Raw genomic sequence first — 27,906 nt, 5'->3', positions numbered from 1 at the left:
CAAGACCCAAGTGCCCCATCCAATTTGGGCGTGCGCTGCAGGACTGCACTTCTGAGCAGCCCCAGGCAGGGAGCTCTCTGCCTCCCTTTGAAGGGCCAGTGCTGCAGGGGACTCTGATCAAAGCTAAGGCAATCCTCCCCTTCGGTGCACTCCCATTCGCTGCTGTTTTGCACAATGCCTGCGGCTGAGCAGTTAATGGAGGCATCTGCTGCACTGGCAGAGTTCACTGACTTAATTAAAGATATCTAACAATCCTGCAGCTGCATGAGAGAGGCCACGGGTGCGGGTGCTCGCAGGGCCGACACTGAATCTCCTCAGACTGAGAGCAAGCACCCTGCTGTGCAGAAAGCACAGACATGCAGCCAGACACCACATGAAAGCAAAAGCAGGGCCCAAGGATTAAGGATGGACTGGAGCCAGCTCACATTGTGTGTCACCACAGCCTCACTGTGCCAGAGGACTGTATAACCTAGCCTCATGGATAGCTTGGAATAGTCAGACATGCAGCAAGTGTGCGGAGCTGTGGACATTCCTCACCTGTAGGGATGGTTTTACCTGGAAAACATTTTTAATAGATATTGTCCTACTGAGTGAAAATGGTTAACTGGTTTAAAAAGACAGGTGAGAAAACTAATCCTGTACCAAGTGGTTATGAATTTCTCCTCTGCACGGGGCTGTGTTCTCTCCTGTTAAATGAAGATACATTTCACTCATGGGGATATTTCTGGCATCACTGTGCATTTGAGCTGATGGAGACTGTGCAAGACTCTTAACAATTTACCAAATCTCACAGAACAGGCTGGTGGTTGCTGCGTGGGCTGCTTGTCAGCAGGCACCAAGGGCTTTGGATGAGGCCGCCCTGCAGGGCTGAGGGTCAAGGAGCTGTGGTTGCCCTTGGGTGTGCTCTGCCCTGCCGGGAGCGGAGAGGGCCAGAGGCCAGAGCTCCTACGCACTGCCCCCGCCCTCCCGGAGCTGGGAATGCGACCTCGCGGCGGCAGCAGTGTCACCGCTGGTTGTGGGGACGTCAGGCAGACAGAACGATCGATGCTGGGCTGCTTTGGCCGATGCGAATCTGCAAATGAACTTGTGTCAGGAGAGACATTACTGGTGTGAACAACCTCTGCTCTCAGCAATTCCTGATAAGGGAAACAGACCCATCAAAGGCACCAGCACACCGGGGCTGCAGGTGACGAGAAGCACTTTGGTCCCAGGACAGAAGCTGGTGTTATCCTGGGATAACATTGCCGTTCCAGAGGAAGGGCACGTCCTCTGCTCCACAGCCTCTTGCTGCAAGGGAATTGCCCTTTCCCAGCTGATCCCAGTGCGGGTGAGCACCGCGGCACAAGGCACGGTAGAAGGGAGGTTAGCCCGGGCAGGGCATCGTGTCCAGAGCTGTCCTGGGGATGACAGACCAGCTGCCAGCACAGCCAGGGTTGTTGTGTAATGTGTCACACAGAGCTTGCTCGTGTGGAAGTAGTGCTTCACCTCTGAGCCAAGCTGGATGGCTCTCAGCTGTGGCACATCAGTGACTGGGGCAAACTGCCCCAGTTTGTTGGGCCTAGAGTGACTCCTTCTCCAGTCCCAGAGAAAAGCCCTCCCTGGAACCAGGCACTTGGGTTGGCTTATAACTCCTCATGGGTTTCATGTCCTCAATTTTGGTGGACAGGAGTAGACAAAGGGCAAAATAAAATGTATTTAGACAAAAGAGGAAAGCACCCTTTTCAAACACAAACTCCTCCAGAAACAGGGAAATTATCTAATTCCATCCTGTAAAGAAGGGATGGGGAAAAAACAAAAACCAAGCACATTTGCATTTTTTCCCACTCTCTCACGTGACACTATATAATCTGTCATTAGATAATCAAAGCAGTTTTATTAAATTAAAATCAAAAGTTGAACATTCAGTGTGCCTGAGAAGGGAATACAGACCAACCTATTCCCCACACCAGACTGGAAAAAACATTCACTAGACATGTGAAACGGGAGACTGTCCCAAAGCATCAAGCCTGGAGTTAGTTTGGCTCCCTCTCACTCTGCTCTGCCCTTTGCTAGAGATCTGCCACCTCCCTGCCTGCCTGCAAGCAGTGTCCCTGCCTGCACAGCTCTAGTGCCATGCCCTTCCCAGAGCACCCTCTGATCATGGGAAAACCTGGTCAGTGCCAGGCCATGTGTCAAGCTGGTCAATTAGAGCCTGTTGGGCCCCAAGACCTGGTAGCTGTAGTCAAGCAAGATCCAGGGAGTGATGGCAACACATTTCCACACTGAAGGGATGCCAGAAGATGTTTCTGCTTGGACAAAGCCAGGTGGGGATAATGGCAACAGAGGATGGAGTCTGGATGCAGAAAGCCAGCCATGAGCCAACACCACAGGACAGGTTAGTCAGGCTGATGCTTTTGTGGCTTTCCTGGCATTTATTCAAGCATCCACTGCAGCAGGGAGAAAAGGCAGTACCAGGGGACAGCAAGAGACTGCCCCTTGCTCTCTGCCCAGACCTGCTCTCCCTACTTCATTTGACTTTACCTCTGAAAGCTGCTGCACCCTTGTGCCATCTGTCCCCCAGCAGCAGGAAGGGAGCAGGCTCCAGTTGGCTGGCTGCAGAAGAGCCAGGGAATTGAGGGGAGGTGGCTGCACAGGCAAGAACTGAAACAAACTGAGAAATAGGTTGAAGACAGGATTTGGTAAATCCAGCAGATCTTGATTGGACTGTGATCCTAATTTTCTTGGCTCCAACCATGATTTGCATGGTGGGGTGTAAATGCTGCTCCCTGCCTTCCCCAAAGACAGACTAGAAGAGGAGTACAGCTGTGATGACCTGCAGGCAGTGCCAAATGAGACAGGCCTTTACACAGCAGTGTGTGAGGCTGGGGCTGAGAGAGAAGGCTGGATGAAGGCAGTGGTGACCTGCAGCAAGTGGGGGACTGAGATCAATTATCGGCAAAGATGATTCCCTGCAAAGGTCTCGGAAGGCCCGCGGCTTTGTTTATGGGCCTGTAGCACTTGGGGTTTTATTGGAAGAGGCAGTGCAATTGAAGCACCGATTTCAAGAGATCAGCCTCCATCAGAGGAATCACAGCTTGGAGCTCTGCTGGCTGAGGTAGGACATCCACTCCTTGAGGGGGGGGTTCCCCACAGCCACCAGCTTTTGCAGAAAGGCACTGGGCCGTAGCCCAGGCACATCAGGGTGGGCCTCGGAGTATTTCTGCAGTTTAGCCAGGACGCGGGGGAGCCCCACGGTGGAGGCGTAGAACATGGGGCCGCCCCTGTGCTTCGGCCACCCGTAGCCATTGATGTAAATGACATCCAGGTGCTCTGGGCCTGATGCTATTCCCTCAGCCAGGATGGCAAACCCCTCGTTGATGAGGGAAAACAAACACCGCTCCAGGATTTCCTCCTGGTCTATGAAGCGGGTCTTGATGCCATGGGTGTCTCTGTACTGGGACAGGAAGTTGAGGAGCCATGGGTCTGGCGTGGCTGTCCTGCCGCCGGCCTTCTCGTACTGGTACCAGCCCTTGCCGGTTTTCTGGCCGAAGCGGCCCTGCTCGCACAGGAGGTCTGGCAGGGGGCTGTAGCGCTGGCCGTGCCGCTGCCGGGCCGGCGTGCCTGCAGGGAGGGACGGCCCAGTCAGGCCCTGGTCCTGCCGAGACCTCCAGCCCACATCCAGCCCGGCCAGGTCAGACATGCGGAAGGGGCCTATCTTAAACCCAAAATCTTCAAGAACCTGATCTACTGCCTCTGGTCTGCTTCCTTCCTCTAAAAGGAAAACCGCCTGTTGGACGTACGGAAACATCATGCGATTCCCAACAAACCCAAAACAATTTCCTACCACCACCCCCACTTTTTTCAGGGCTTTGGCCAGCTGCATGGCAGTGGCAATGGCGGTGGGGGACGTGTGACGGCCATAGATGATTTCCAGCAGCCTCATCACGTGGGCAGGGGAGAAGAAGTGGGTGCCAATGACCTGCTGTGGGCGGCTTGTGGCAGAAGCTATTTCGTCGATGTTCAGGGCTGATGTGTTTGTACACAGCAAGGCTCCCGGCTTGCAGATCTTTGACAGCTTGTGGAATATTTCCTTCTTCAGCGCCATGTTCTCAAACACAGCCTCGATGACTAGGTCTACATCACGCAACAGATCAAAGTCCACAGTGAACTGGAGACGTGCAGGGTTATGGAAATCCAGGATCTGGGCACCCCCTTCCATTTTCATAGCCTCCCGTTCCAAAAGGAACATCACAGCTTTTCTTCCCTTGTTGAGATACTCCAGATCCTGCTCCAGGGCTACCAAAGGTATGTTGGCCTTAACCAGAGAAGTCACAATGCCTCGGCCCATTGTTCCCAGCCCTAGGGATAAAAGTAAGATAGAATCAAAGATTATGAATAGAAAATTAATCTCTTGAAAGTAGCATTTCCTTTGTATCTCCAGGATAAAAAGTGGAGGTCTCTTGAAAACAAGTAGTGCGCACATAGAAAACAGATATTGAAGACTGGGGAAAAGGAAGGTGAATCTGCTCTTTCAGTGAGCCTAAATGTTTGAAAAGGGGTAGCACAAGGGCAAGTTAGTACCCTCACAAGCTTACAAAGTGCCAGTGGGATTCACCCAGTGTGCACAAATCATGTGATTCGTGTCTTATCTCTGCAAAGCTTTACACCTATGGAAACCAGGATCATTGAGAAGTGAGAACCTGGGGATCAAAGACAGAAGCTCTGAGTTGCATCTGCAACCCTGTTATGACCTTCTGCAGGCAGGTTCAAAGCAAGATTTCACCCTGAGGGTATCAGTGCCTCGCTGTTCCTGCGAGATGGTCTGTTATGGGCATTGAGCAGATACACTCCCCCAGAGATTTTGACACTGGCAAAGTTCAGAGAGATGGTTTCTCCCTCGTCCTTCCAAGCTTCCTCTTTGTCTCCCTCCTTTTCTCCCTCTGCACTTCATTGCATGATCTTTGAAGTGAAAAAATTCAGCTGCTATTTCTGTAAAGGCTTGGATGCTGATCTGCTCTAAACTTTGTCTCTAAGGCCTCCTGCGTCTCTCAGTGCCTGGTCAAACGGGATGGAACCAGTGCAGTGTTCTTAATCTACATTTCAGCATCTTCTCTCTCCTTTTAAATCACGCTGCCACATCAGTAGCCCTTTGCCTGCTGTTCACTTTCTGTCAGCTATCTCTGCCCACCAGGAACTCTTCAAGCCCTCCAACACAGGCCATTCCTAACTTCTGGAGATTCTCAAAGTCAGTCTTCCTTGTCCAACCACACAGTTAAAGCTCTTGCCCAGAATTCCTGTAACTGAGAATCCATCCACACTGTAATTTTTTCCTCCAAGGTCCTTAAATGTGCTACTCCCAGGAATACCAGTGTAGAGATCACTGGCTTGATCCCGTTAACCAGCTCTGTCCTCTGTGACATTAAAGGAAGCTGCACTTTCCTGTGACACACAACCCACACCACTGATCCTGCTCTCCTATGGTGGAGGCTTTTCCAACAATATTAATACAAACTAGCAAGGGAAGGTCAGCACAATTTTACCAGCTTTGTAAGTGCGAAGTCTCTGAATGGGAGGATTATTAATATCCTAAATATAGCAGCAACCAGACAAAGTATAGGTTTGTTATAATTCTGTAAAAATGATTTTTTTAATCTCAGGTTTACAAATGAAAGTCGGCTAAACAAATAAACAGAAACAAGGGGATTAAAAATTTTGTCTAAATCAGCTTTGTAAAAAAGAGCTGAAATGATGTAATCATTTAAACAAGTTCCAGCAACCAAGGTCAGACAAGGTAGGATGTTTTTCCTGCATGCTACACACTCTTGGTTTAGTTCTGCCCACCTTCAGCTTGTGTGCACACAAGACATTTCAAACATTCCCTGCTTAGCCACCAGAAGATGGTTTTTACTGGCATCACTAGCTGGCAGCCTGCTTACAAGCCATCATTACACTCCCGAGCAAATGCTGAAGTTCCTTTCAAGGAAATTAGATTTGCTATTTCATAATCAAGTTCTACTGAAAACTAATTTGAAAATAAATCTAGAATAACATGAATCAACTCTTACTAATTCAGTGTCTATGGTTTGCTGGCTGAAAAAACCTGAACGTGAGTAGCTCCTCCCACTGTGCTCACCCTCCAGAGCCTTTGATGCAGGAGCAGGTACAGTTAGGGACAGGTTTTCCCTGGCTTTGGTGAGCCACATAAAGTGCTTTCTTCCTGCAGTGCAGGAGGTAGCTCACCCCCTAAACCCAGCCCCATCTGTCAGGCTCTCTTTAGACATCAAGCTGAAGTGTTTGCAGTCCCACATGGCTCCCTCTTGAAATCTCTTCCTTCCCACCATGGAGGCCTGGGGTTTCTTTTCAGAATTTCCAAGTTCTCCACACACCCTGGGTCTTATGCACTCCTGATCCTCCCAGCTTCAGTCTTGTGACTGCAATCTTAGTGGTTCTCTTGCCATATGAACTTTTCCTAATTTTCCACACTGCCTTTTCCTAAACCAAAACCTCTTTTATGAGCAGATGTTCCCCAAGCTTCTTTCCCAGGGAAGCTCTGCAGTGATGGCAGGTGATTCCCCTGGTTGTTTTCATCATGAGTACTCCATGTAGGTTTTAGCCATCCCATGAGAGACAGGCACACGTGATTGTAGTACTACACTTTCTGGGCCACAGGAACAGACTTATAGATATGAGCTTGCCAAGCTTGTTTCTGACCTAGAAAAGCTGTCTCTCAACTTCCTACAGAACTCTGCAATGGCCTGTCTGAAATGATGTTTAATGAAGCTGGCAGAGAGAGTAATGAAAGCCCCAAGGGGTTTGTCACATTAGAGCTTGCACAGCATGATTCCCCTGGAAATATTTCCTAAAATTGGGCTATAAAACTAAGGAGAGCTTTGGCTATCCAGCAGCAAAAGAGGCATTTCTGAGAACTCCTCTTTTGCAATTCAGAAAGCCAAGTGATCTTGGGGAAGAATATGTTAGAGCAGAAAAAAATGGCAGGGGATCATTAGGCCTTACATGTGTAGAAAGCTGTGGAAGAAAGAGGAAGGGAGAGGTCTCATGCTCAGCTCAGATCACACAGACTGAAACATGGTGAGGAACTGCTCCAAAATTTCTGCTGCATGTTGAATTTTCTTACTCAACAGTGTTCTCCCTTCCCCCAAACCAGGAAAAAACCCTATCTTCTCCTCTTCCATGCAGGGGTCTAGTCTCATGTCCAAGGCACATCTTTCCAAAAATGACTGAAATCTGCTTTAGGAGCAAGAATAGTTCCAGCCATCCTGCTCCTGGTCTTCTATTGTGAAATGAAACTTTGACATATAATTAAAACTACACTTGTACATATGTAATTTCAGGCCAAATATGAGTATGACAAATCCATTTGCTGGGCAAGCTGAGTGAATAATGATGGTTAATTATTGATCTGTCACGTGAGGTACTTAGAATACAATAAATCATACAAAATTAATTGAAGGACTTTAAAATACAAATTTCAAAACAAAAGCACTTGAAATATGTACAAGGCAGATCATGTACACTCACACACTACAGAAATACCTATCTGTGGAAAACACTCTGAACTATAATGGATATTTGGACATTAAAATGCCTGGCAATTGAAATAATTCTTTACAGATTGCTAAAAATATGCAAGGACTGTTCCAGTTTTCCTGATAAAAACAACAATAAGCAATTGGCAGTAACGAGCTGCTGTAGACTGGGGCTGCTGCTTTCTCTGTTTCAGGGTATCAGTTTCAAGCAGAAATAATGTGATACTCCAGGCAAGCAGGGAGCTGTGGGGAGATGCAGCTGCAAGGGACAGAGAGAAAAGAACCTTCTTTCTGGGTGGTGAGGAACCAGAGAAAGTGAAAAGAGGTGGGAGCCAAGAGTTCAGAACAACAAAAGCAAAGGAAAGTCCACATGAAAAAGTCAACATGATCTCCTCAGTTGCTTCTCACCATGCAGCAATAAGAGATGGAAGCAGCAGCATAGTGCAAGATGGTTTTAGTGTGTGAAACAGCACAGCACTGTCTGTGGGAAAGTGGGGTCTGCGTGATTTCTGAGAAGCCTAAATTGAAGCAGCATCTTTCTCTGAGTGACCTCCTCTCTACAGCGAAAATAGAGAGACCCTGGGTCACCTAGGGTAGACTCAATACTTGCATGGATGAGCAGCACTATTTTAAAAAGTGTCAGTCCCTCAAAAATCATCCCTAGGATTTTGATTTCTGGTGCTGCAGGGATGTACTTCAGATCAAAACCAGGAAGTTTACAAAACATTGTAGAGCATTGTACTGGCTGGAGAATTACTTTTTGTTTCAGTAACCTGAAAGAAAAAAATACAATTGTGTTGGCATGTTCTCTGCCTGTCTCTAATGGACTTACAATTTCACTTATATCAAAAGGCAAAATAGGAGGGAAACCTTCCAGAGGAAGGAAAAAAAGCACAAGATGCAGAAAGAAGGGCTAGAAAGCAGTGACACTTTGGTGTGGGATTCAGGGTTAAATGGAGGTGATCAAGACCCTCCAAGATAAGATATGTCACACGAAATGAAGTATGACATAAACAAGAGTGTAAGCAAAGCAAGCTCTACTGGTGGGATACAGGGGCTGTGTAATGGGAGCAGTGATTCAGCAAGGGCTGGAGTCTGGATGATTGTCAAGGCCCTGAGTGCACTGATGGGATTTAATGTCCCTGATCAGCCACATCTGGAACTTCCACCCACCTGTACTGCCCATTGCCTCTGAGCCCCATTTAAGCTCAGACCTGGGCTTGTACGCCCTTCTTAAGCTTTCTTGGAAAAGCTTTGGTGGCTTACTGTGGCTATGGTTACTGTTGATCCAGACCTCAGCCTGCAGACTGACATCCCACTTTTACCTTGGACCTGCATCCTCCTGGGAACTTTGCTTGCTCACCTGTACTTCCAGTAGCTCCTGGCCACCATCTCTGGTCCTGCTCTGCCTGCCTTGCCCTACTGTACATTTTGATGCAAAGTAGGTTGTGCTGCCATCCAGAAGGAGAAATGGGTGGGCAGGATCTTTAGGAATGGGGAAGTGTAAAATCCTGTATATGGGGAGGAATGGTGCATAGTGGGGCTGGCTGCTGGAAAGCAGCTCCCCAGAAAAGTGTCTGGGAGTGCTGATGGACCCCAGGTTGACTCTGAGCAGCAATGTGGCCTTGTGGCAGAGCACATCAATGGTCTTTGGAGCTGAGTCAGGAGGGGTCTTGCTGGAAGCTTGAGGGAGGTGGTCCTGCCCCTCTGTGTGGCACTGGTAAGACCATAGCTGGAGTTCTGGGGCCACTGCTGGGCTCCCCAGGACAAGAATGATATGGAGTGATTGGACTTCAGGGAAGGGCAAATAAGATAATTAAGTCATGAGACATAATGAGTATGTCTCATGAGGAAGGGCTGAGGGAGCTGTTGATTTCAGCACAGAGAAGTCTTGGGGGATCTCACCCATGTATATTTAAACACCTGAGAGAAAGATATCTGGTAAAGGAGATGGAGCCAGGCTCAAATGGCCCCTGGTGATAAAACCAGAGGTCATGGGCACAAGCTGAAACATGGGAGTTCCAGCTGAACAAAAGGAAACAATTCTTTTTAGCATAGGGCTGACTGAGCACTGGCACAGGTTGCCCGGGGAAGTTGTGGAACATCCCCCATCCTTGGAGATGTTCAAGAGCTGTTTGGACATGGTCCTGAGCAAGTGGCTCTAGGTGACCCCATGTGAGGAGAAATGTTGGACAAGATGATACTCGGAGGTGCTTTCCTGCCTCAAGGATTCTGTGGTTCTGCCCCCTGTTCTTGTCATTGGCTCCCCATCCCTGGGGTGCAGCTGCTCCCTGACAGTAGATAATTAACTGGATGTGTTGAATGTGGCTAATACCAAGGTTGTCTGTTACCCTGGGCATGCTAAGCAGGAGCAAGGAAGAAACATCTTGGTACCTGGCTAGGGTGTAATTATTCCTGGAATGCTGTTCCCACTTTGACTATGCACAATTTATGAAACGTTGAAAAATTTGTGAAAGGGTAAATCAAATGACCAGAGCGTGACAGATTGTGCTTTGCAGCAGAAGTATCAAACACTTAGTTTATTTGTTCTGCAGAGGGAGGAGTTAACTTGCTTGTCTATGCATCTATGAAAATACTGAAACCTGGAGGTGAGGTTGGGGCAATTTCAGACCATAATTCAGAAATCTGTCCAGAAAGGAGTTGCAAATACTTAATCCAATGGAAGAGACATGCAGCCCAGCCAATTCTGCTTGGAAATAAAGTACAGATGATGTTTCTACTAGAAACTTTCAAATAGAGGTTGCATTTGTCCTCAGAATTCCCTCTAGCTCAGTTACAGCCCCAAAATAGGCAGCTCAGCTCTAACAGCCCTTCTGGCTAAACTGTCACTGTGATTAGGTCTTTGCAAGTGTGTTGTTCTGGCATGGTTTAGCAGCACAGAGCAGAGAATGTCCCTCCTGGTCACCTGGTCATTCCCCCAAACTCCAACACGGGCCCTCCTGTCAAAGCACACACTGCAGGAATGACCTGCATGGGACTGACAAAAGTGTGTGTCCACACTTGTATGCTCTTCAAGTCATAGAACAAATCTGGTAACAATTAATGCCTCTTTACCTGAATGTTTTAACAGCCACAGATCCTTCTCACAGGGTTTGTAGACTCATATTTAAAAAAACATTTCAATTAAAAATATGGCATGGTAGCTAATGAAGAGAACTTCCAAAAAATTCTCTATGGCCTAAAATGAGTTGTCAGACAGCTCAAGAGCCCTGAGAAGCACCCAGAAAAAAAAGCAGTGTTGATCTGGTGAGATTTCCTTGAAACAGAATGGATGTTTTCCAAGTGCTCCATTACTTGTCTAACCATTTTTGAGTGCTACTATCAACAGCTAGAGCTGAAAGATATATTTTTTTTAATCTCAGCAGTGCATTGAAGGTTTTATTTAAATTGCTCTTATAAAAAATTAATGAAGGCATTATCTTGCTGGGCTACAAAATGGCAGGAGTGGATCCCAGTGAGATGAAATCTTCTTAAAATACAGCTGTCAAAACATTTTTGTATTAATATATCCCTGAGTGACTCTGTGCACATGCACTTGCAGTACAGAACTAGACCAGGAGGAGGAGAATTTCCTACAGATCTGCTTCTAGCACGAAGCAAAACCAGGTCTAGGTGTTTAAAAGGGAGCAGACTGCTTATGGTCCACACACGAAGCTGTCTCTGAAGTGAGAGAAAGCTATTCTTCCAAAGGAAGAGGAGACTTCAGGTGCTGATCTAGTGGCATGTGGGTTGCCATCTGAATTTGGAGCTTCCCAGCGCAGTGACAGCTTCACCAGTGGGTGTGGAGTACCGGTGGGTGTGATGGGTGTGAGTGACTGCTGGGCACTCCCAGGGAGCTGCTGGCTGTGCCCGGTGCCCGTCCCGGCAGTTCGCTGTCCTTACCTATGACGGCGGCCTTGCGCACGGGCTGCGGGGCAGCGCTGCTCCAGGAGGCTCCGCTGCGGGTCGCCCACCTGCGCACGGCTCTCTCTGCGAAGAAGGCGTACTGCAGCGCCTGGGCCTGCCCCGAGGTCAGCAGCACCCGGAACAGCTCCCGCTCCCGCCGCACGCCCTCGGCAAAGGGCCTCTCGGTGGCGGCTCGCACGGCCTGCAAGCACAGCTCCGGAGCCAGGCACCCCCGCGCCTGCTTCTTCACCTTCACAAGAGCTTCGCGCAGAAACGCTTCCGTGTTGGGCAGCTTGGGAACCGGCTTAAGGCTGAGCCTGCGGGGTCCCAGAGGCTGACCTGGGGGAGAGAAATGGAGTTATAGAACAAAGCATTCACATCTTTTCAGATGTAGTCTTTCCACACTTCCAGACCCTTTTCCGCGGGCTGGGATGGCAGTCTGCCTCCTCTTCTCAGACTCCCTGCATTAGGGCTTGCATGGCACAGCGAGCTGGGTCTAGAACTAAAGCTTCTGACATTTCTCCTTATTTCTGTTTGCTCTGACAATTACGATTTTTCAAGTCCCTTCTCAGACTTCAAAAAAAAGTAAGACTTTATTTTCAAATAAGTAATTCTCTCCTTCCTTTTCTCAGCTTCAGAGTGCCCTGACTTTCCAGTTCTCTCCCTCTACAGTCCTAGCTGCCACTTTCATATGGATCTTTCTATAGGCTTCAGTAATGAAGCTTTCCTCCAGTATTGTTTAGTATTCAGGACCCAGTTGACACTAGCCAGAGGCATTCCAGCCACAGACCTGCCCAGACATTGAGAAGAGAGTGGAAAACACACCCTGACTTCTTCCCTGACTGAAGGAGCCCCTCAAGTCACATTGGGTCTAACCAAAAGGAGATCTCACTCAGCATGAGTTTGGCAGCAAATGGGAGAGTTCATGTTTGTGTCAGCAAGTGATGAATCAAGCAGCCACACAAATATGTGAAGTTTATTACAGACAGAGGTTGCTATGGTGATACCTAGAAAGGATTTTAATTGAGAGAACATAGTTATGGTTCAGATGCCAAAATTCTTTGTCTTCTTCATAAGTACAGAGCCTGGCCATACTCGGGTGCTCCTCTGCTCTAAAGGCAGCTTGTTCAGTAAAGACCAGGGAGGAACAAGCTCAGCAATTTGGGAGGTATCCCCTTGATACTGCCGCATTCTCACAAAGACCCTGCTGTCATCACAGCCATAGCCCAACCATTAACTGCAGCATGGCACTGCATGGATTGCTAGTGCTGTTCCCAGAGGCAGCCAGGAGTGCCACCAAAGTCAGGTGGTGGGTTGAGAACCTTATGCTGAAGCTCTCTGGGGACAGTGTCCCATTGCTCTGGCCTCTTAGATGAGCTCTGCCATGGGGGTACACTTCCTTCCAAGGCAGCATATTGCATCTGGCTCCCCTTTCTCTTCCCATTGTCTGAGCTAGGGAAGTGCCAACACATCAGCAGAATACTCAGGAAATCCTACAGGGGATACTGAAGAGCAGGAATAATGGCAGTACTGCAGGCATGGCTGCCTGAGATACACGTCCTGACTCTAGCTCTTCCTCCAAGACTGAGCAATGCTAAGGAGAAACTGAAACACAAGTTTCCAGGATGAGTTAATACACTGATTTCTTGTAACTAAAGGTCTTCAGAGCTCAGGTTTTTAATTAAGCCTCTTATTGAGCACAAAAAGATGAACACTCACTGAGTAAGTAGCTTCCCTTGTAATCAGAGTTCATAAAAATGTTTTCACATTGACAGTGGATATAATTTGTATCAGCCAGTATTGCAGGATTTAGTCAGGATAATGTTCCTTTATTTTGGAATAATTTTTTTCCCCTAAGTTTTTAACCCAGAAATAGTCTTTATCTGCAGTTCTTTATTTAGGACTTAAATAGTGGGTTATATTCCATTACAAGAGGAAAGCTCAGGCTTGTCCCAGAAAGTTGATCTGATGGCTGGAAGATTGGGCAGATCAAGGGACTTCATATGACATTCAGTAGAAATGGCTGGTAAAAAAGGAATACCACTGAAGCCTTTAAGCTTGGTCTTCAGACAGCAAATAGTACTGTAAGCACAAATAGTGATGGGGGACAGGAGACAGTTCCTCAGATTAAAAAAAAGAAAACCTCAGGGTCCTGTAGTAAAACTCTTTTTTAGCTGCAAACTAAATATGTTTTCTACAGCACCTCTGTGCAGTATCTTAGCTTCTGCAATGCTAATAAAAATAAAGGACATGTTTATGATCAGGAAAGAATTATCAGAATCCAATTGGGAAGAAGAGACCAGTGTGGGACACCTGCAGCTTGATTTCTGAAAGCAAAGCAGCAGGAAGATGATGAACAGTACCAGACATCAGTGCTGCAGGAAAAGCATCATCCACACACAGGAGCTAACACAGACTCCTGCTTGGTTTTCCAGGTTTGTAGTCCAGAGGGCACAAAGGGCAGATCAAGTCTATAAAATTTCTATCAGCAAATGCACCACTTATGTAGGCAGTATCAAATATTATGTTATTTAAAGAAAGAAATACCATCCTAGAGTTGTAAACCCTTGGGACACTATGAGATGGCACATGCAAGAGACAGGGCCAGCCTAATGTTCTTCCTCATGCGGGGAACTGCTTGTGAATTTTTGAGGAATAAAGCTGAGTCCTGCTTCTGCCCCTCAGGCTGCCAGAGACAATTCCAGGCCGTGTCAGATCTTTCACAAACTCTGTTTGTGTCCAAGGGACACTTGGCTAGGCTCTGTCTAAGGAAGGTGTCAGCCGAACCTTGAGCCCTGGGGAGAAATTAAAATGTCTTGATATTGTGCATCTTGGCAGAGATGGCTCATGGAAAGGCCTTGCAGCTCTAAAGGAAGGCCTTTCCTCCAGCCTCCATTTGAAGGATGCAATTACCCACCAGCAGCATCTGTTCCACCCCTAGCTTTGATGAGCCTCAGAAGGAACAACTGCTTCCCCTGCAGCAACTCCCAGTAGCTTACAGGCAGAAACTCATCATCTTTCCCCACAGATTAATACCTGAAGGACTCGAGCTACTCCAAATTGCTCTGGTTTTCCTCGCCTCTTTGGTGCAAGGCATTGGTACTGCTCTGCTCTGAGGTCAATCTGCAGATGGGGTCAGAAAAACAAGGGGTGTATACGGAGAGTTTCAAAGTCTGCTGTGTGGAGGCCAGGAGCCAATTTCTCCTCCAGCTGAGGAAGACCAGAGCAGGCCATCAAGAAGTGGGCAGGATGACGTGCAAGCTGCTGCGTGTCACCAGCAGTTCCAGCCATTTGTCAATTTTGTGATGCCATCAACTGGGAAAAGCCTGAAATGCAGCTTTGGATTACTGCAGTGATTGTCAAGCACATCTAATGAAAGGACGTTCTCCTTGTCCCCAAGGATTTAGCTCCTGTCTAGTCCTTTTAAAAAATGACTTCAGAAGTGAAGATATTTCTTTAGCCTGGAGAAGTCAGTTTGCCTGAGAGGTCAGGGAATTATTCTTGCTTCCTATCTGCAATACATAAATACTGGTTTTCAATGAAAAATCTGACTTGGAATCAGTAATTGCCTCTGTGTATTCCTACACCCACTTACTGTTTCAGAGCTTCTTTTGAAGGTGTTCTTCATTAGGAACAACCCATAAAAATGTATGGATGAGAATGCTGTCCCAACATGCCATAAAAGTAGCTCTGTCAGCTGTATATCACAACAGTAATCAAGGACCCCTGATACAGTAAGGCAGTCATTTGAGACTGATCTCTTGCCATGAGATACTGCAGCTCTGGCACTGAAAAAGCTTTAGAAGAAAATGATTTCTGAATTGATTCTTTGAGAGTTATCTTGCAGTACAGCCTTCCCAGGAATAGAAATTCCAGTGGTGACAAAACCAGTTATTTAGCCAGATTGCTCTGTAAGAAGTCAGCAGTGGTGGCTTCATGTTTTAAAAAAAAAAAGTCTCATCAGAAACAAAATGCTGCCTGCCACACAAAGCCAGTGGAATTTTGTGATGGCATTTTTTTGGTATGTTCTCTTTGGATTTAAGATTATCTGAAAAGCATTCACTGAAAGCAGAACTCCATGTGAACAAACTCCAGGCCAGCTATACAAGACTGTCATCTCCTCTGCAGCCCTGTTAGTGCTTGATGGAGAAAAATGAAAGCGCTGCCTTGCCTTTGTAGGACAGGAAATTTATTAACTTTAGGCAAAGGCCAAAGCAAGGAATGACTCAAAAGAAACATACAGGCCCTGGGTACACCAATCTTTCAAATAATTAGATAACCTGAGGGTAAATGGTGCATCAAAAGTTGTCATGGTCTTCTGCGGGGTCTAATGAGAAATTTTTCAAGCCCGAAAGAAGTAGATTAGCTGGCTCACCAGTGTTTTCACTGTTAAAAAATGTACTTTAAATGCCAGTAAAGCTGTTGGAAAGAGTCTGAAAGCATTTTTAAAGTTCTGTGGGAGTTGATATATAGTGCGATGTGAAACACCGTCAATGACATTACTCATTTTTGCTGGGATAACTCAAACCAGCAATAAACAGCGTGAAAATCTAATAATGAGTAAGACTGGGGCAGGCTACCTGCTGGACCTTCAGCCAGCATCCTTGTATGCTTATACAACTCAAAAACCACCCAAAACCAACCACACATTGGTAGCTACAATTTCCAAAGAAGATGAAGCTAAAGAACAGGATTTTGCCAGTATTGGTAGTGGACATAAGCTCCAGAGAGGAAGTTACCCAGAGAAATAGTGTGGTCAATGCTTCCTTTCTGAGGGTCTCCTGTAAGGCCAAGCTGGCTTTCACAACAGTCAGCCACTGCACAATGTCTGTCAGGGAAGAAACAAGCATGCAAATATCTAAACTTCACCTGATTGCACACAGCATTTGTTGAAATCCAGAATGTTTTCAGGTTTGCCAGTTCCAGCAATGTATCCATTACTCATTTCATGACACGCTGCTGCTGCTGTCATCAGTACTGGCATAGATCTTGTGCAAAGCATCATTCAGAGCCCAGAGGGTACATCACAGGGAGCACTGTTTGTTGGGTTAATTTGCCTAGAAGAGTGGTAATATTTCACTGCTCTCCCAACAGATGGAGAAACAGAATTCTCATTCAAAACAGACAAACTCAGTGAACCGAAGTACCTTTGTTTTTCTTAGAAGCAGCAGTGAAGTCCATCACCCATCTCTTGCTAAAGAATTATATTTAGTCTGATGACATAAAGGAAAGAGAAAAGAGGACTGCTTATGTCATTGATTCTGCACTAGAAAACGAAGCTCTAACATACTGTGGGATGAATACAGTGAGAAGGATGGGCATCTGCTATGGAAAACCCAGCCAAAGGTTACCTTGGTGCCTGTCTGGTACATCTCAAGGCATGGGAAAGTATACAAGACACTCATATTTAAGAACAGTCAATTCTTTGAAGCACCTTAAAATATAGTGCACTGTCATCTAGGACAAAGCTTAGGCTGCCTCAGCTTCTAGCACAGAGAAGGGACCTTGTGTGTAGTGAAGAGAACTGGAGGAGCAAAACCAACATCCCAGCTTGGACAGCATTGCCTGTACAGGCCATGTGATCAAAGCAGGAAGGGCTTTTTGCTTTCCTGCATTCAGCTCATTGTGACAGAGCCCCAGATGAAATCCAGTGGTCAGGTTCCAAAGGTACAAGGTCAGTAGTGGAGAAATGTCCTGTTTTGTCCAAAGGCAATGCTCCTCATGCTGTACGAGGAATGTTCCTCTTATTAAGTTAACTCCAACAAATTTGATTCTCTTGTTTCTAAGATGGGGGAAAAAAAATTTCTCTCCTCATCCCTCCCATCTGCACAGGCTATTTTTTGTATATGGCTCCCAAAGGACTAGGGACAGAGTCACTTACAGACCATGGGTCATTAAATTGAGCAGAGGGTGTGCCAGCCCCTTCACTACAGGGAGAAAGTTATTTTTGCTCAGCCATTATGGATGGTACAACCAGAATGCGTGCAATGCCAGCTGGAATCCAGAACTATATATGGATAGAGCACTTACTCCCCAAAACCTGGGGAGTGCAGCATCCCAGAGGAGCATCTGAGTTTGGATATACAATTAAAAAGTAGGAGAACTTGATATATATCTGTTCTCTCAATCTCACTTGAATTTCTGCAGCTTTCCAGCATCTGATTTTTTCACTTCAGACAACAGGAAACAAATTCTGCAATTAATTCTATCTTATATGGATGCCAAAACTCAAGAATGGAGCATATAAATTAGGACAAACTGGTGGGCTTTTGTCTGACTCTTTTCAGCCCAGAAACATCACCAATTATTTCCTGGTACTGCTACAATTTGTTCCTCACCAATCACTTTGTTTGCCAAACGGATTGCTGCCTCAATGGTGTTTTCTTCCACAATTTCATCAACCAAGCCCAGCTTCAGTGCTTCAGTTGCTGGAATGTGTTTTCCTGCCATAAAAAGAGAAATAAGGTGACTGCAGTGGAGCCTGATGGGCAATTTTGTTCTTTTCCATCTGATCAAATGACTTGTGCAGCTGGTAATTAGCCCCTCATGGGTGGAAGCAAGTAGAATTACAACCCAAGAAGCTACACAGGTAAAAGATTCCTGGTTTTTAGATCAAGCTGGTATGACTCAATGCCATGTTCTCCTATACAGACCCAGCACTTACCTGTAGTGATCATATCCAGAGCAGCCGGGACTCCAATCAGTCTGGGGAGTCGCTGAGTGCCTTCAGCACCTGGAAGTAACCCTATGGTGACCTCTGGCAAACCCATCCGAGCCTAAAATGCAGTAAAATTAAACAAAAAATCTGATCAGAAAGAGTGGTAATTGCAAACTGAGCAAAATAGAGGAAAGACGAGCAGATGTGAGTCACATTGGTCCTCTAGGAAGCCTCAGAATTTCTACATAGAAACCTCATCCTTGCTTTTTGCTACATAAAATATTTAAGAAAAAAAACCCACTTGACCATTTGAAGGATTCCTGTACAAATGCACAAGGAAAACATGACCTTTCAGATGATTTGTGTGCACCACTAGTACACCACTGGGGGACAGCTGTAGGGCCAACAGCATTCCCTAGATTGACACCTCTGTAATTATGCTTTCAAGTAATTGTTACCAACTGTTGGAGGGCACGCTGGATTAACTTTCATCTCCCTACTCTAATTCTTGCAAGTTTACCAAAGAGTTGGAAGGAAACTTAAAACCATCTTATTTCACTACCTGCCATGGGCAGGGACACCTTCCCCTACACCAGGTTGCTCAGACCCCCATCTAACCTGGCTTTGAACCCCAATGAACTCTTCCCTAGTCTTCCTTCAAATGTCTCTCGGTGCATTTGATATCTGGTAGAGTCATGGCAGATAAGCCAGGGGCAGCAGGAAGTGTATGGAGGTCTTCTCTTTAAAGATTTATCTAGATTTTGTTGCTTTTAAAAAACAGTTTGTACATTTTCTATTGACCTTCTAAGAGATTTTAGACCACTACTTGTAGTTCCAGTAGTCATGGCACTTCATGATGTGGTTTAGTGGGCATGGTGGTAATTGGTCAAAGGTTGGACTTAGTGATCTTGGAGGTCTTTTCCAACCTTAATGATCCTGTGATTCCACGTCCCTCACCTTAGGTGGCACAGAGGATGATGTGGAGTATCTCTTTATGCTGTTACAGCAACCCACACTGCCACAGAGAAAGTGACTCACTGCAGAAGTGAGGGGATGGCCCTGTCAGTGAGGAGTCTGTACAAGGAGACAGGTACTGCTCAAGGTGGTTCAGCATTCCTGAACCTTGAAGGAGGGGATTGAAGGAAAAAGCCCAGATCATTCCTGAGGACTCTTCAAGCTGTCTCTTGGTCAAAGTGCTCCTTGGGGACCCAGAGCTCATGAGGAATATAACCATAAATGCTCCATGCTAGCTGAGTTTCAACTGCCTGTAGAAACTAGGCCATGAGCAGAAAGAAGTGCAAAATTCACAAGGCTGGGGAAAAAAATAAATAAGAGAAAGTCACGCTGCATGAGTCAGTAAGATACAGCTGTCTGCATCAGAATATAGATAAAGAGACCTAGGGCAAATTAACATTTGGTTACTGGAGTTTCTACACAGCCATCTTATCCTACTAGTTACTTTATATTTAGAAATTACTTGAAATTAGTTAGTTAGTAAGGCTTAGGAAAGATGTCAAGGGTGGTGGTGTAGGTGAAGAATGTCTGAGCACACAGACTTGTATCCTATAGCTATAAAGCCACTCTCCTCTGGGAAGAGGGTCCCAGGAAAGGCACCCTGTCCCTCTGCTCGTGCCATCTGCACCTGGCTCCCGATGCCTCCAGCAGCCCCTCTGGCCCGCAGGCGGTGTTACCTTCACGTGTGCAACGCGGTAGTGACAGCCCAGCGCCACCTCCAGGCCTCCTCCCAAAGCGACGCCTTCGATGGCCGCCACCACCGGCTTCTCGCTGCTTTCGATGAGAGACACGAGGGGGCCCAGGGCACCTCCAAATCTCTTCGGAGAGGAAAATCCTCGGATGTCAGCTCCTGGGGGAGCACCAAAAGATTAGCAGGAATTAGTGGGCGAGGCGGTGCCTGGAAGAATCCTTCATTCTGTGCCACTGGACACAGCTGCTCACAGGTGCCCAAGCCCTTGCAGAGCGAGCTGCTGGCAGGAGAGTGGTTAACAGAAATCACCCCCTTTTGGGATCACCTTCAAGGAACCCTGGATCTTTGATCCTGTCCACAGAGCTCCGAGGAAGGCTGAGTACAAAAATACAGAGTAACTGTAAGGATCATGCAGTCGCTGCAGAAACTTGCAAACATTCTTGGTGTGATATTGAGCCTGGAAGTTAAGTGCAAGTTACTACAAACAAGCAATGCAGAACTCCACAGAAATTCCCTAGCTTTTCAGGCTTCTTCTACTGGAGATCTGTTGTTCACCACTGCCTCACCCCAGGTACATTCCATACACTAGACCAGTAAATGGTCCAGAGATTTTACATAAACCAAGCTATAGAGACTGAGGAAACACCAGGGTGTTATGGAGTTGAGCAGCTGTCCCTCATTCCAGAATGAACAGACCAGTTTACTTCTGGCCTTTTTCAAGGTCCAGCTTGCCATGTGCCCCATGTCAATTGTGGCACAGCAAAATAGACAAAGCACCCTCTCTTGTGGCCATTTCCAGCCAAATCAGGACTTCTGTCAGCACTGTGATGAGGCAGAGAATCTTCAGATATGATAGGTGGAGAGTGTTTCATCTTTTGTTCAGCCTGTGTTTGATGTCTTACCTGCACTGAATTTCCCATTTTCACCACAAATCATAACAGCTTTCACTGAGGGATCAGCATCTGCTTTCTTCAGCCCATCCTCTAAAGCCTGGAGAACTGCCAGACTGAAATAAAATAGAGATTCAGTGAGTAGCCATCAAATACGTCCCCCTTCCAAGAGGTGTGTGTCAAGAACACTGAGCAGCCCAGTGAAACTGAGCACCACGTCCAACAGGCAGTCCCCATGCCTGGCTGCTGCCACAGCCTCTCCAGGTGAATCCTGTCCTTAGTCTCCCTCTTACTCCAAGGACAAGCACCCAAACCCAGCAGGCTGACTGCTGACCTGTCAGTCACTGCCTGCAGACTCATCTTCAGGCTATGACTCTGCTGTTTCCACAACAAGCAGCACAGGGAAATGTTCTTTTGAAGATGTCTTTATGAATTAAACATTCAGATTTTCAAGAAAACAGTTTAGCATAATTTAGAAGTAATTAATGCTAAACCACTGACAATATAAGAACTTTTTGAAAGGAGCTCTAGGGATAAAAAAGTTATCTTCCAAACACCTGACACAGGCTCTGCTGATGTTAATAATGCTTTCATCTTGTGAAGATCTGCACATAGGTCTGGACTTAAACTGGTGTGGGATCCTGTCAAAGGGAATTTGGGCATGAAACACTACACTGAACATGTCTTGACTCATCTGAATAGGTAGCTCTGCAGACACTAGCAGTAAATGTGGCCAGCAAAGAATTAATGAAGAATTTCAAAATGGATCTGTAGAAGCATAAATAGTGTTTTTTTTTTAAATCAGATATTTAAAAAGTCTGACCCAACTGAATGTCCACTTTGCATTTGCCTCTTTAAAGCCAATTCATGTGTTTGTATGGATGGACTTGGAGAACCTAGTCTGCTTTAGAAGGTGGTAACAATAGCTATAGTAGGTAAAAATAGAAGTATTAACACTTCAGGAATAGAAATATTAATACAAATTTGATGTATATATAATTTAGATACTAAAAGGTACTGCTATACACATATACTGATATTGTTTGTCAGAGACTATTCTGGGTAGAGATGCCTCTGATACAGAAGATCTGAGCCACAAGCAGCTGAAGGCTGGAGGAATATCCAAGAAGTATCCTCCACACTTGCCCAGTCCTTTATAAAACCAGCTTTCCTTCCTAGACCTTCTCCAAACCCTGGGCCCAGCTCCACATGTGAGCTTGGTGCTGAGGAAAAGGGAGCAGAACTCTGCTGATGCCCAGTGGAGAGGAGCAGTGTTAATTACACAGAGCTAATCGAAAGGCCTGAGGCATAGTCAGCTTGTGCATGTTGTGCTATGTGTTAGAGGGCATTTCATCTAAAAAGGAAGCTGGTCATGAAGTAGATGAAAACCACATAATTGTACTCTTGTGTACAGACATTTTTACAGAGCAATGCTTGCAGAATTCATGTGGGAATCCATAGTCTGCAAAGGGAAAACCTGTGAGCCCAGGGAGCTCCAAGTAAGCCAGCTGTGTGAGGGAATCCCAGCCAACCTCTGCATATTCCTCCTCCTCCTCCTCCTCCTCCAAAAAAAAAAAAAAAAAAAAAAAAAAGACAAGCCATTGGCAAAGTCTAACATCAGGGCTCTCGGCTGAGGAGGGCTGTCTAAGAGGGTCTCCAGGACCATCTGCTGCCTGTATAAGGATGTGGACCTTCTGACACAGAAGGGTCAGTGGGAGCTCTGAGACCTGACAGCCAGAGGCTGGGAGAAGTGTTATTTTTGGAGAGAGAACAGCCAGTTATGTACCAATTGCCCCGCGCAGACATCAAAGACAACTCTGAAGTCTGATGTTAGTAATGGTTCTGAAGGCTGAAACTTAAAATGAGAATAATTTGGCCATGTCCAAGTAAAACTGTGAGGCGAGTCAGTAAAGGTCCCTCCCACTGCATGTAGGTCCACATAGCAGAATATGAAAACCTTTCCAAATTTTATACACTAGACGTGTTTAAATATGTTAAAAAATTGTGGTTGATCTCCCTCCTCTTGGCATATCTGTGGTTGCTGCTCTTTGAGGAGCACCCACAGGCTGCACCCAATGCTTGCTGCTCTTTGAGTTCTGTTTGTGCATCAGTGAAGAGCCAGGCCACAGCAATACCAAAATCACCCAGGGGCTGGGAGATTGCAGGGAAAGCCATTAGGAAATGCCATTACACTCTACAAATCATGGTGCAAAGAGGGAGAAAAAATATGTTCCATGATCCAAACAAATGTGAAGTTACTAATTTGCAACTATTGTATAGACAAATGGCACAATTCCATCAGGAGCAGACAAGAAGCAATCAGTATTTCTGTGTCTGTTCCAGGCAGATGCAAAATGCCCAGCTAGAAGGGCTGTCTGCAGCAAATGGGAAGGTTCAGGGCTCTATGGAGGAAATCAGTTCCAAGCCCTCAGCACTTACAACAACATACTACTACCAAAATAAAAACTAGTCATCAAGGCTGCCACAAAATCACAGTTTGATCCTTGCCTCACCTTTATTAACCCAACAGGGCTGTTCATGGCAGTGAATAATTTAAATTGGTACTTGCAAAAATATCTTTTCTATTTCCATATAACTTATAAATTCCCAATTGGAATTTTTGTGGGATAAAAAGGAAGAAAAATCAGAATTTTTGCAGTTTCTTGTTTTCCTAAGATGGAGTGATAAGTTTGCCTTGGATATGTCACAGTCCAACAGACAGACTGCACTGCTTTGTCACTCACACGTTATAACTGGCAGTAAAAGATGTAATTTTCAATTAAAGAATCATAATAAAATATATGACAGTAGAATTATAAAAGTACTCAGGAGAATCCCAGCTTCAAACTGCTAGAGCATTAAAGAAACAAAAAGTCACTGTAATTTTCGTAAGTATTTCATTACTGTGACACTGTTATTCATTTAGCAGTAACAATGTAAAAATTCCCTCCCTGCTTTCCAGGACTGCATCCCATGCCACGCAGTCAGTTCCACCATGGGTTCTATTTGGACTGCAGGAAAAGTGATTCTGCCAAGGTGATTCAGTGTTTCAGGAACTCAAAAGAGGAGATGTTCAAGAGTAGGTGCACACCAGAGCAAGAGAATGTTCTTGGAGATTACAATACCAGGTTGTTTTTAATTTGTGGAACTCATAGCAGTGACTGTGAGGTGCTGGATTTGTAACAGAGTTTTACTATTTACCTAAATTATTTCACATTTTAGCTGGAGTTTGTGAATGTGAATTTATTTCATTAAAAAAAAAAGTAATATAAGGGAATAATTTACTTAGTCACATTTAAAGAAGTGATACTCAAATCCAACAGTGGAAAATGTTGTTTATGGGAAACCTGCAGGTCTGGTCCTTTTCCTTTGTATTTTTCTCAGCTTCTAAAATACTTTAAAAACCTGCAAATCCCAAACCTGAACAGCAACAATCCAGGCTCTCCCATTGTCACAAGCTCCTTTTCCTTTGGATAGCTTCCTGCAGTGTTTTTCTTTGAACTAACTCCTGGGTATTACATAATCCCCTACTTGAAATTGAGGACTTGTGTGCTGGAGTTACCTGCTCTGCTCTCCCTTGCTTCAGTGTCAGATCCAGCTGTGTAGTAGTTACTGTCACACACTGTTGTGTGCCAGGTTGCTAATACAGCTTGAACAGTTCTGCACAGAAATTAAGGCCAGTGCCAGAATGGCATCTTTTGGGTGGAATTTTAGAATAGTTGTTTTAGGAAGCAGATGCTAATTAATCCCAGAATTTTCTCTCTGTATCTCATCCTGATGAGGTGCTGATCCATGGGTAATCACACTCTCCCCTCATCGCTGTCTGAAGCTGCAGCTTCTCTCATTCCTTTACATTTTCTGATTTTTAAGGTGGTCAGGGTCAGAAGCACAATCCTGGCAGCCAGGGAGAGCCTTTCCCAATCAAACCTGTTATGCTGTCATACTTCATAGAATCCCACACATAAGCTGCCCTACTGCATGGCCTCCCCTATCCTCCCTGGAGCTTTTCTGTCCTTGTCAGCTCAAATGTTGAAATACTGCTTTAAGTCCTTCTAGTTCCCAGCGCCAGCAGCCTGCCTCTGCTGAGAAAGGGTAGTCAGTCCTTCCTGTTGTAAGTTTTGTCTTTCTGTTCTCCCAAATTCCCAGTTCTTTGCATATCTCAATCCCTTCTCTCAATGCCACGGTCTTGTAGATGCAGATCTCTGAACACTAAACTTCTGCAAACCAGGAAAAAACCCTCCAAACAAATCAAATCTGGCAGATGCCACCTCTGCTGGTGGAGAGAGTGATTAGCTTAAAGGGGAGTCTGTGTGGGAACCAAATTTTCTGCCAGACTCTCAAGTCAGTACACATTTCTCAGGAATGCCCCAAGGTACCAGCAGAGAGTGATGTCAGACAGAAAGCAAATTCCTGCCCACCAGCGGCTTCTAAAGTGCTAATGGCCGGTGTGATGGCCCAGGAGGGGGGAAATGGATAATGGGGAGAGGTAGGGGAGGCCGGAGCACAGCAGCAAAACTTCACCAGTCTTAAAAAGCACTTGTGCCTGCTGTGAAATGAAATTTAAAGGATTGCTCCTGGCTGTAACTTTCACTGCCTCTTATCACCTGTGCAGTCAGACATTTCCAACAGCACTAACAAACCCGCTCCCTGTGGTCCAGTAGAGAAATGTGCAGGAGCAGGAGAAGCACCCAGGGATCAGAGTGTGCTCTACCTTTCCTAGCTGGAGTCACATCTCCGCTAACACCTACCTGATGGCACGGGTGTGAGAATTATGGACCTATTTTAAAACAGGTATTGCCCTGCCACGCCACCAAAGACCACAGACGTGTCTCAAGTTGCAGTTTAATGGATCTGAAGTCTGCCAGGATCTTCCTTCTTTGCTGCGGGGCTGAGGGACAGGACCACACAGTCTGTCTCCCTTGGTGTACCAGAACTGCATCTTGCTGTGAGGCACTGCAGGGCCAGGAGCAAAGGGCAGTGAAGGGAGAGATCTGCTCTGAAGGAGCTGTTGTGCTGCTGCTGTTCTAAGGCAGAGGTGACTTTGGGTTTTCTCCAGGACTTCTCACAAGAGAGGAGTTAAGGTTCTTTAAGCACATGTCTGTTACTGCTGATGGTTGGACTCAGTGATTTTAAAGGTCTTTTCAACCTCAGGGATTCTATGATTCTTTAGGTCTGTATTTTGTATTTTTCATGGTAAGGATTGAAAGTTTATTGTGAGCACAGCCTGGAAGTTTTCTTAGACTGCTCTTGGGGACATGGGGGCGAAAGGATATCTTACACCATACAGTTCTGGGAGTCTTACATGTGTGGTTCATCTAAACTCATCAAGTCACTCCAAGTTTCTCATGGTAATTGCCTGAGCATGTGAAAATGTTCTTATTGAACTTCTAAACAAGTTGCAACAGAAGAGTGAGCAGTGCCAGCTTACAATGTAGCTTTTCTACAGTATGAGAACATCAGGTTTTATCCCCTTTTCGTGCTCTTCCATGTCTCTATGAGCTTCTTTTTATCAAACTTTCTCATTTGTAAATCAAGCACAACAGCAAAGGGGCTATTTTTGGCTTGTGAATACAGACTGAATAGACACTGTGGTCACTGTTACTGAACAACTACAGCTGCTTAGAAAGGGTTCATGTGCTACTCAGAACTAAAGGAACTAAACCCCACAACTAATGTAAAGCCAAAAGCACCTAAGTCCTTTTCGAGACACATGAAAAACTAAAATTTCAGAGGCTCCCACAGATTGGTGTTTGACTTTGTTTTTCACTGGCTTGTGTTTGAGATTGCACAGGGCCCTTTTTGACCAAGACCAGTATTTAGAGGTCAATTCCTTAATCGTTTTTAAAGGCTAAATGAACTGTTTTCTCATAGCCCTGGCTGAGTTTACTCCTGGTGCCAGCTCTGCTTGCTGAACCACGCCTCCTATCCACAGAGCCCTTTGCCCTCCTCCCTGTGCACACTTGGGTAGTGCAGTGATTCGCCAGGCAAGCACTGAGCAGTGTGGGGCAGGCAATCAGACCAGGAAATCTGAGGATTGACTTGTACCAAACAGCACTGAAAGCACTCCGGGCTGAGCTAACGCTGCTGTGCTGTGTCTTGCTGAAGCGGTGTCATGATCTTTAAAGACTGGAAGGTGATGAGAAATAGGCAAAAAGTTTTTAAACACCCTCCAGGGGAGATGGCAGAAAGTACGGTCTGCTGAGCCTGGTACCTCTCCTGTGAAACCCCCAACTAGAAATTGTAAGAGAGAGCAGAAGCTATGGCAAAGTTCAGCATGTTGTTTGCAAAGCGAGATCCAAGCTATCTCTGAAGGAGCCGCCAGAGCTCCTGCGAGTACAGGGCGGTGTAGAAGTCCCGGCTGAGGCTCTCAGGGGCCGCCCTGCTCCGGGACCGGAGGGGGCCTCACTCGGGCTCGGAGAGAGGGAGCGAGGTGAAAAGGAAGGAGCTCGGAGAATCCCCCACCCGCTCACACGGGGGCCCCAGCCCCGCGCTGCCCGCGGCTGCCGGCGGTACCTGAGCGCGTTCACCGGCGGGTTGCGGAGCCGGATGACGGCCACGGCCGAGCCCCTCGCGTACTGCGCCATGCCGAGCGCTCCGCTGTGTCCCCGTGTCCCCGCCGTCCCCGGGCCAGCCCCCGCCGCGCCCCGCCCGCAGCCCGCCCTCACCGCCCGGTCACCGCGGGGCTGGCCCCGGGCCCCGGCCTGCAGAGAGCCGCCTCTGCTGGGGGGCAAAATGCAGAACGTGGAATTTTTTCTTAAGAAAGGATGTTCAATAATGTTTGATCTTTGTAAGTTTCAAGCCCAATCAACAGGAAAGGAGATTTAATCTGTGAAACAGCAGCTCACAAGCTCTAGGTGATGCCCAGGTGTTGGGAAGAGCAATTCCTTTTAGGGTAGAATTGCCTGGTTAAGGTCTGGGGCTCCGCATGTTTCAGTGATCTCAGTCCTAGGGGGGAACATTGACAGCGCTTGGGAAGGATGTGTGTGATGTGCCACTGAGAGTGGGCACACACAATGCAGAACTTAAGAGGCCACAAGGACATTTGGCAGAGCTCCCAAAATAAGGAAGACACTGATAAAGCCAACCCAGCACTGTGCTGAAATCAGCCCCAGCTGGGTAAAAGGTAATTCTGGCAGGGGCAGGTCATGACCAATGACTCACAGACCACTGACCCAAGAAACCACTGACCCAAAAGAAGAGAAATACTGGGCTAGTTAGCAT

At 46.4% G+C, this 27,906-nt stretch overlaps 1 protein-coding gene across 1 annotated transcript; it reads right to left on the bottom strand.

Moving 5' to 3' along the window:
* Positions 1–1,811: 1,811 nt before the first annotated feature.
* On the bottom strand, positions 1,812–27,315 carry EHHADH (enoyl-CoA hydratase and 3-hydroxyacyl CoA dehydrogenase). Its single transcript, XM_038146175.1, has 7 exons — positions 27,199–27,315; positions 20,698–20,801; positions 19,782–19,954; positions 18,097–18,208; positions 17,771–17,875; positions 11,430–11,771; positions 1,812–4,338 (listed from the first exon to the last, which is right to left on the bottom strand). Exons 1-7 carry the CDS (start codon positions 27,267–27,269, stop codon positions 3,068–3,070), a joined length of 2,178 nt encoding a protein of 725 aa, XP_038002103.1. The 5' UTR covers positions 27,270–27,315; the 3' UTR covers positions 1,812–3,067.
* Between the last annotated feature and the right edge of the window lie 591 nt (positions 27,316–27,906).

Source organism: Motacilla alba, chromosome 9 (genome assembly GCF_015832195.1).
Source record: "Motacilla alba alba isolate MOTALB_02 chromosome 9, Motacilla_alba_V1.0_pri, whole genome shotgun sequence".
In the NCBI taxonomy this organism is placed as follows: Eukaryota; Metazoa; Chordata; class Aves; order Passeriformes; family Motacillidae; genus Motacilla; species Motacilla alba.
Note: the sequence above shows the minus strand (reverse complement) of the source record. Positions and strands in the feature narration are given on the sequence as shown.

Excerpts from the sequence above, each read along its gene's own strand:
- EHHADH (XM_038146175.1), bottom strand. The coding sequence starts at position 27,269 with ATGGCGCAGTACGCGAGGGGCTCGGCCGTGGCCGTCATCCGGCTCCGC. Across the intron at positions 19,955-20,697 it reads AAATGGGAAATTCAGTGCAG|GAGCTGACATCCGAGGATTT; the intron begins GTAAGACATCAA and ends GTGCTCCCCCAG. Across the intron at positions 18,209-19,781 it reads ACCGCGTTGCACACGTGAAG|GCTCGGATGGGTTTGCCAGA; the intron begins GTAACACCGCCT and ends ACTGCATTTTAG.